At 38.7% G+C, this 10,000-nt stretch overlaps 1 protein-coding gene across 1 annotated transcript in view; it reads right to left on the bottom strand.

Annotated features, from left to right (window-relative positions):
- LOC138013159 (uncharacterized) overlaps positions 1-10,000 on the bottom strand; it is a 24,429-nt gene that overhangs the window by 7,940 nt on the left and 6,489 nt on the right. Inside the window, exons 3-4 of the mRNA XM_068860166.1 lie at positions 7,260-7,561; positions 122-989 (exon numbers count right to left, since the gene is read on the bottom strand). Of these exons, the coding sequence (XP_068716267.1) occupies positions 122-989; positions 7,260-7,561 (1,170 nt within the window). The remainder of the gene's footprint in view (positions 1-121; positions 990-7,259; positions 7,562-10,000) is intronic.

Below are 10,000 nucleotides of genomic sequence, written 5' to 3' on the forward strand. Positions count from 1 at the left end.
GTTTGTGCCCAGGTTTCTTTCAAGTCAAGTTTAGGTTGTGTTCTCCTAACATCAAAAGCAATTACCGGTAAACATTATTACTTGTATTGTTTAAACCACAGAAAGTTCTTGTAACTGGTACCTTCTTTCTTTCTTTCTCCAAACATCTCAGCTGTTCAAAACATTCCTCAATCCTATAATGAAGTTCACTACCTAATGGACTCTTTGTTCGATGCAAAATGGTATGACCATTATACCCATTCTCTTTGACAATATGTTGGGCATTTCGTGCCAAAATGTTTGGCGACAAGTGGTCTCGGCTAGGAGCAGGTTTTTGCCAGGTACCTCCATTGATTTCATGGCATGTATCAATGTACTGTGGAGCTGAATGGCTTTGTACTTGCCCTGATGAAGGGGAAGATGGTGACATGCTAGATGAACTGCAGTAGTAATTGCTGCTCGTCAATGTCAGGGACTGTGGACGTGCTTTGGGAGATGAAAGAAACTGTGCATGACCAGGAACTGAGCTTGGAGAAGACTGAGAAGGACGAGATGAGCCATTGCTTGAATAGTAGCCAGATTCAGAGGAACTCCGCCCAGCAAATTTATCTTTGATGGGAATGAACAGAGATGTGGGTGATCCATTTTGCGATTCAAGCTGTTGTCCAGTGGGAGATGGATATGGAGACAGCTCATCATTGAAACCATTTACTATAGGTGATGCACTGCCTGATGAATTGGTCAGAGAACTTGTAGGTACCAAGGGAGTTGAAGGGAAAGGAGGTGTAGTGCCCAATGAAGAATTTGTCAGACTTGATGGAGGAGAAGGGTCAAGTGGTGATAGTGGGGGTGTGGCATTGGAATTTATTTCAGCTGACCAGATGGTTTGTCCTGGAAAAGAACCAAAGCTTCCTGTTGTGCCATTTACGCCATTGGATGAAGAGGCAGGGACTGGAACATAGCCATTTCGTGGACCAGAGATGGGCCAGGAGTGTGATGTGCCATCAAAACTGAAAATATGAAGCATACAAGATCTTTTCAGATTAATTTAAATTCAAATACATGTACAATTTAATGTGTACGTCATAGTTCAATTTTATCCCCTGGTTTAATTTATTTTAAACCAGTCCAATTTTGTTTTCAAATCAGTTTAATTTTTTTATAACACCACCCATTTCAACATAGTTGGACATCTTTCTGTTACTTATAAGTCCCGGTAGTACTCTTTATGGAGTATGTATAAAATAAACTAGAGAGATCATTTTCAGATTATTATCACGGTGGATTGTTGTCTCTGATGCTTACTGATTTGGGTTAAGCACTTATTTTGAAGGGTTACCTTTCATTTTAGGAATTACGGTTAAGGCTTCAATTTAGTGATTAGGGTTATGCACTGTCTTATTTGAAACAGCCTTCCAGAACGTGTATGACAACTTAGACCACATACTCCAGGATCAGTTTAGTTTATCTGTCATGCAATTCCAGACTTTTCTGGAATTATCGTACAGTTGGTAACATTCCAGAAATTTCTTTGATGTGACTCAGCAGTTTCCACACCTAGTTCACCTTGTAATAGACCATAAATAGCAACAGAACATTCTAGATGCTTAGAATAAACGTATAAAAGCAGGCTTGTAATTAATAGAAAAAGCTCTTTTGCCCGAGGGCTTACCCTCGTGGCCAGATGTGATTGAACTTATGCTATGGATGTGATACTGTGATACTGTGATGAAGCTTTAATCAACTGTGATAACTACGGTGGAGCGATAACCTTTGACCTTGCTATACTCGGAGAGAACAAAGAAAGGAAGAAGACAAAGAGTTCAGAGTTCATTATGAAGTCTTCCATTAGAGTTTGTCTACAAATAAATCCAGTGAGTGGAAAGAATCCAGTGAATCAAGAAATTCAAAAATTGTTGTCTACAGCCGGTGGAACTTGGAGTTCAAAGTTGATCAAGATCAATACCTGTAATGGCCATGAAAGAGAGTAAGCCTGCTTTGCTTTACGAACTGCTTAGCGTAATCTTTAACCTTTAGTAATTGTAACAGTGTAAAAGTAATTAAATAATAGTGAAAAAGTGGTAACTGCTCATTGTCACACTTTTGTTGCGTGCCTTATATCGTACTCCGGAGTTCTTTTTTGCTCATGCCTTGTTCGTGGACATCTCTTGGTTATTCCAGCACGTAACATTATCTCCCAGCTAACTTTGCAATTGAAAAAATGGCAGCGGCTGGGAAATTTGAAATGCTTCGAAGTCAGAATATGAGGGCACAGCGCTTAAGAATGCGTTCAATCACCACATTTAAAGTGCCCCTGTGATAAGAAAACACTTCCCTTTTTCCTTCAGATTTTGAAAGTGTGTTTGCTTAACACCTGACTGGCCACTACTCAAAACTGACCGACTGAACCTCAGAGGGTTGGATCCAGGAAAAAGTGATGTCAAAGACTCACTAGCCTAAAATTTCAGCATGCGACTGCAGCTTATTATAAATTATTGACAATATTGACAAATGTAGGTCACACAGGCCTCGGAAGAAATTGCTGGAAGCAACAACACCTACACCTACACTTCAAAAAGTGTGATACATTGCGATATCAATGCAGACGGCCAAAACTCAAGCTTCAATCAGTGGCATAAAAGTAGTTTGGACGCTTATGCAAGAATGGGCCTGAAAAGGTATAAACTAAGCATAAATTTGAAAGTACCACTAAAAGCTTTAAAAAAAGATGTCTCCCTCTCCCCAATTGAGGACATGAATCCCTTTTCAAGCTACATGTATGAAGGCACACAGTTAATTCAGTTGGTAGAGCATTGCACTGGCATCGCAGAGGTCATGGATTCAAACCCTATTGAAGCTACTTGACTTTTTCAGGTGTACACAAAAGCGACAATTGCTTAAATTGTCCAGCTAAGTGCGAGAATCACTCTGTTATCTGATTCGTTTAAAGTCCACCGTGATCAAAAAATGTCTTCCTTTTTTCCTTCTGATTTTGAAAGTGTGTTTGCTAAAAACCTGACTTGCAAAATTTTGAGCTTTAGTTTTTATTCATAGGCCGTTTACTTTGACTGTAAGTTTTAGATTTCAAGGTCTGCCATTACTCACGTTTGAAACTGACCAATTGGGCTTCAGAGGATTCGATCCAGGGAAAAGTGATGGCAAGGCTCCCTAACTTTGGATTTCAGCGTGTGAATGCAGCTTATTATAAATTAAATGCAAAACACAAGTTTGAAAGTCTAAAAGCCCAAAACTCCTTGCTGCATATTAATTCTGTGGAGTACACACCCATTGCATTCTTATACTAGTGAGTCTTTGGGGTCATTTTATCCTTGCCCCAGCTCTCTCAAGATCTTAAAGTTAGTAATGGCCGTTGGACCATTACAATAGGAAAAATTCTAGTTAAAAGAAACAGGTGTCTTTTTTAATTCAAGGCTTAAAACTTTGATCGCTTAGTGTTTAGTTAACATAGTTTTAGAATCCAAAGAAAAATAAGAATTGATTTTTTGGTCACAGGGGCACTTCAGGTGGCTCAAACCAGTTTCAACAATTTCAAGAGACCTTGTTAATGGAAGGATTGACACTGCAACACTTTATCACATAACACCAATGTTATGATACCAAGTGAAACATCAATTATTGCTGAACAAGATACAGTCATTTTTGTGACGTAAAAGGTTACCATGGCAACAGGAAATCCTTGCAAAAACACCCTATATTTTTGCTTTAGTTGCTCATATCTGAAACACGAGCTGGGTAACCCCAATTTTTTATTACACAAAAGTGATTAGAAGGCCAAGATGAAACTCTCTGCAAAGTTTAAAAAACTTCTGTGGAGAAGATTTAGAGCTACCTTAAATTTTCAAATATTTAAGGTGGCTCTAAATCCACTGCAGAGAATTTTTTTAAACTTTGCAGAAAGTTTCATTCTCTCTGGCATGTGGATTACATTTCAGAAATAAAAAATGGGGGTCACCAAGTTGGGTTTGAGATACAGTATGAGCAGCTAAAGCCAAACTATGAGGTGTTTTCGCAGGGCTTTCCTGCTGCCATGGTAACTTTTTACGTCACAAAAATGACCAAATCTTTTTCAGCAATAATTAATGTTTGATATGGTACCATAATATTGCTGGTAAGTGATAAAGTGTTGTAGTGTCAGTCATTCTAAGGGAACTGGTCAAAACTACTATGCTCGAACAGGACCACCTATCTTCAAACTTATCACATGAACATTACCGACAACATTTTATTGGCTTTTAAATTTGAGTTTACACAGGAATAATCAGCTAGCAAGAGTCAGCATTACTAAACAAACAAGAAAAGTGAGGTTTGAATCTCAATGTAATCTTTTACTGCTGGATAGAGGGGTGGCTATGCAAAATTCTTATACAGACACCATCTTTTGACGTTAAGCAAGGGGGGTGCAGGCAGACACCACCATCTTTTTTGTGGTTTAGTGGGTCCTGTGCGAGTGTAGTAGTTTTGACCACTTCCCTAACAAGGTTTCTTTCAAGTGAAACTGGCTTGAGCCAACTTAATGGGGACATAGTTTTTCAGTACGGTTTACAGGATGGAATGCAGGGTAAAGTGCCATTCTCATCCAGTTGGTTTTTAACAAATACCTTTATGCCACGCTCATGCCATCCGGATTTTTTTGGCTAAATGGTAACAAAATATTGTCGTCTTGCTTATTTTATACAATTATGGCTTGTTTAAGATGGTACTCGATTCTTTGTGAGTGGTTGTAGATATTTTTGAGGTGGTTGTAGGTGGTTGTAGATGGTTGTAGATTTTTATGAGGTGGTTGTAGGTGGTTTTACATGTAGGTCGTTCCATGTTTCAGTGACTAGGTAATTAAATTACTGCTATGTTGACGATCATTGCTATGTTGACGCAACATGGCAAGAATGTGTACGAAGAACTTTCCACCGTTTGGAAATGATATGTGGACACTGATGGTTGAGCGGAGGGGGAGATGACTGTTTCAACAGAATTCTACCCGGGACGTTCCAGAGATATAGGATTAAAGTACAAAATGGGAGGCCTTACAGTTTCACACATATGGAAGACGTTTTGTCCCGCCTTCGACGTTCCACAACGACCGATAATTTTCGCAGAGAGTTTGTCTTCGAATTTACGTCAGCCAAAACGACAACAAGGTATAAAAACTCAACTTATCATTGGAGTGAGACTTCGATATCGATTCCAGTGAACAATTTGTCGATACTATACTGGTATTTATAAACCATACAATTCTTCCTCAGAAGCGTATGACATTGTTATTTTCTTCTTGGCCAAGCGCGCAAGTCTTTACTTTTACCGAAGGTCTGCTTTTAATTTGCTCCAGCTTTTTCGGTTGACCCTTTTCGGTTGACCCTTAAATCAGCCAGGTTTGTATACAGAATAAAAAACAATCATTACCAACTAGCATTTTCAGGCAACGCGAGTGACGGTGCTTGCACGCAAACATGAGGTATTGTGCCAGGTTACTAAGCAGCTGAATAGACATGTTTTCTTTGAAGAAACAGAAATGCCTCTTTGAATTTTCTGCCTTCGGTAACCGAAAATTTCCAGTGTCTATTTCATATAATTTGTGCTAGTGAGTATCTCCAACATTTAGAGTTGGGCAAATCCTTTTTTCATTTCAACTGGAATTGCTTTCATTCGTTTTGAAGTCTTTTGGTGCCAGATGAAAAGCCAACCTTTTCCACTGCATTTGTTATGCCCAAGACAACATTACTATTCTAATTTTGAATAAATTATTTAGCTGGAACTTGGCTCTAAATCTTTGACTCGTGAATAAGTTGAGGCTGATTTTTGGGGGCGTTACTAAATACAGGAACGGAACAGAACGGAATATACTGGAATAAACCGGAATATGCCGGAATGAGGCGGAATGACACCGGAATGAAACGGAATGAACCCGAATGAACAAGAATGGTACCGGAATATACTGAAACGAGCCGGAATGACACAAATAAAGCGGAATAAACCGGAATATGCCGGAACAAGGTGGAATGACTCTGGAATAAAACCGAATGACACCGGAATGAGACGGAATAAACAAGAATGATACCGGAATATACCGGAACGAGGCGGAATGACAACAGAATAAGGCAGAATAAACCAGAAGGACAGCAGAATCAAGCTGATTGGCGTGGACCGGAATGACAAGGAACAAAAAGTAATTTTTATCAATCTACACTGTGGAAGAATAATTGTTGCAGAAGAGAGAGACTGACTGAAAAAAAATACATTAAAGGGGAAGTAACAAGTCTTGGAACGAGTCACAATATGTTCTCACAATTCTTCATGTAAATATATTATCAATGATCGATCTTTTTTCTGTGCTTCTGACTTCTTTCTTCAAACAAGGAAAAACTGCGTTTAGGTTCGATGGCATTATTGCCAACAATCGGGAAGAGAAAAAGAGTCTTCCGCCCGTTTGCGCGAATCTATTTCCATATATCTCCATCACGTGTGGGTCGTGGGAAGCAGGCAAGCAGCAACGGTAATTAGTTTGTGGTTCGCTGAACTTGATTGTGATTGGTCAATAGACAACTGACCAGTCAGAATGAAGTAAAAATGTTCACGGGTTTTCTGACTCGCACAGTGAAAGCTGCCTCCGAGATCCATAGACAAAAACAATTAGAATAACATTCTGTTTTTCTTGCTACTGCATTTGTTCACGAAAAAAATGTTACTTCCACAAGAAAATAATTATTCATTCAGCGACAGATATACCTGTCAAATTTTTCTCGTAATCGTAGTGTTCCAAAGGTTACAAAAGGTAAAAACACATGGCATTCCCTTCATTTGTGTCATTCCGCCTCATTCCAGTGTCATTCCGGCTCGTTTCAGTATATTCCGGTATCATACTTGTTCATTCCGTTTCATTCCAGTGTCATTCCGGTGTCATTCCGGTGTCATTCCGCTTGATTACGGCATATTCCGGTTTATTCCGGTATATTCCATTCCATTCCGTTCCTGCCGGATAACGCCGGATTTTTGGAGCTTCTTTTGAGGCCATAAAAGGTCGCTTTATACACAGTCAGGTACATGTAAATACAGTAATACACACTGACATGTAGAACTCTAATACAATGAACACAACACAACAGAGTTCACAAAGCACAACCAGCAACCATAGGCGCTGCTGACCATCTGAATTCAATGAATGTTTCACATACATTTAACCATTACTGAATAGTCCCTATTTATTACATTTGTATATACATGTATCATGTCAAGTGAATGAATCCTGACCAAAAAATAGCACTTACCCATTGGGTAGGACTAATGCATGAGGTGGGAAAGGTTCAACACCAGAAGCTGATTCTTCAATACCATTAAAGTTGGAGATACTTTCATCTTCAAGAACTTTAGAGACGAGATGAAATGCTATGTGATTGTTTGACTGTGGAGTTGTTGGGGTTCTTGGTTCATCTTGGGTTATGCCATTATTGAGTACAAATTCAGTACATGAACCATTTATAAAGGTTTGTGAAGCTGGATGGGGAATGAACTGTCCTCCTGTAAGCCATGGCGTCTTAATATTCACAGCTTTTCTCCCTGCCGCAAACACCTATGGGTCATTACACAAGATGATTTTTAAAAAGCAAAACAGCAATATTGACGTCAACAATTAAATGACACCTGGAACATATGCATGCTAAATGTCATCTGGAACCGAATTGAGAGGTTTGGGGGTAAGAAGATGTCAGGTTACAGGTTCAAACCCAAGTAGTAATAGCAATGTTAAAAAGCAGGTAATAAAGAAATAAATATGAAAAGTCACTGATAATAAATTAATCAAGGTCATAATAAATTGCAAAAATTACAATCACTACACTAAAATGGCCATAAAATTTCTACCAGTAATCAATTCAAGTAAATAGTTCTTTATCTTTGAAAAGTCAGGACTTATATTTCAAAAATCGTGATCACTAGTGAAAAGAAAAAAAATTATTGCTTTGTTAAGAAAAGGCAGCTTTCATTACATTTCTTTTTCCTCCCTACAAATTCATGAAACCAAGGAAATGAAAGGGTGTGGATTTAGGGACTAATTTGTTAGTTCATACATACAATCCATAAATCTCATCTCACCAAATGACCATAAATTTCTACCAGTAATCAACAAGTAAAATAATTATTTATCTTTAAGTTACTCACTCGCGTTGCCTATCACTTTACAGTTTGAGCATTTTCAAAATGGAGTCTTCGATCTCCATTGCAGGCTAAATGTGAATTTTCCTATCAGACAATTTTTTTGTAAAAGCCACACATATTCAAAACACAGGAAACTGCTCAAATGCAGAAAATTCATTATTGTTAACTTCACACTACTATCAGACATTGAAAACAGAAAACGGTGGGGTGCTGCTTATGTAATACATTTTCTGTTTTTGGGTGGATTGTCTGTTGTTGTTCTTCAGGCAACCAACCTTTTCGTTTTACCAAAAACTAGTTGCCCGGTAAACTTTCTGTTCGTCTCGGATGACCGGACGACCGCTAATTTCAAGCAGTGTGTATAAGATGCAACTAACTGATAATAATTTTTGTTATCGCTTTAAGATTCTGGAAAAAAATTACCGTACTCAAGACAAGTATACTGAAGTCATGTGCATACTGTAAGTCTGAAACCTAAGAAGATTAGCCAATTGAAAACAAGTTGGTTCCAATAAGACCAGCTGCTGTAGAGTCTATCAATTATGAATCATTATTATTATTCCACATAGTCAGCGTTCTCCTTATCAGGCAATAACCGACAAAATTTACCGCTTGTAAGAGCACTTATTACCGCCTGCAAACGCTCAGAAGTCGCTTATCTTTTGCAGAACGTCCAACATTAACCAATTGCTTTACCAGTTTGAGAAGGTGCCATACCTGTTGCACTGAAAACTAGGGAGAAACCTGTATGGTTCTACATGAAACTTACTGACATCCAAAATTCAATGGCTTCTAAACCTACCTGTACACTGTTAAAGATGTAAACCTTCTTGATTGCTATGCCATAAAATAATAATGTTTTGAACAGTGTTTTCTTTCATTAAAAAGTCGACCTTGATATTCTTTCCCACATCTTTCACATTAAGTGCACGCTCAGGCATTTTAATTTTTGCATTACACCTGTATTTTAATCTTTCTCCAATAGTCAATGAACTTAACTTTTGAAATGTCTCTTTAACTTAGCATGATGTGCTCTCAACAGCAAAAATTCATGGAGATTTCAAGCAGTTTCCCACCAAAATCCTTTTTTCAAGAGCCCATGAAATCCAAAATTACATTCCAGGGCTTTTCAAGGACTTCAAGGAGTAGCACGCACCCTGATAATAATAATAGCTTTTAAAAAAAGTAAAAACGTAGAAGACTGGGTAAGCCAGCTGGTAAAGCCTGCCATGCAGCTCAAGAAATAAATGGACCTATCACATTTACTTGTGTGTGAGGCAGTGTGGCCCAGTGGTTAGGGCGCTTGCCTTGAGATCCGGAGATCCTGGGTTCAAGACCCGCTCTGACCACTCGTTGAATTTGATCCTGGTAGTCCCTGGCTCAACTTCCCAGCCGCACTTGTAAATAGCCAACTGGTTTGCCTCCGGCCAGTCGGGATTCTTAACAGTTGTTGTTGTTCTATTCTGTGGTTTTGTTGTGCTTCATTGGCCCTGAAAAGCCCAGTATGGGGAGCGGTCAATTAAGTATGTATGTATGTATGTACACTTCACTTGCCCTGGGCAATGACTGGTCATATAATATCAAGGACAGGTACAGAACTCAGACCGGATCAACTGAAATCACTCAAATCATTCATCTCGGATCGAGCGAAAAACCGTTTTGTAACCAAAAAGTATTTGATGCTTGCCCCGATTTCACCAAAGTTAGCTTCAAGATCATGGATAGGGTGCTTTCTCAAGCCCAATCATATTTTTTACATTGATCCAAGGTGGGCAATTTGAGTTGATCCGATCCAACTTTTGTATCTGCCTATTAATTTTATCGAGCTATTTTTCGAAACTCTTCAGTGTTCTTT

Source organism: Montipora foliosa, chromosome 8 (assembly GCF_036669935.1).
Source record: "Montipora foliosa isolate CH-2021 chromosome 8, ASM3666993v2, whole genome shotgun sequence".
Lineage (NCBI taxonomy): Eukaryota > Metazoa > Cnidaria > Anthozoa > Scleractinia > Acroporidae > Montipora > Montipora foliosa.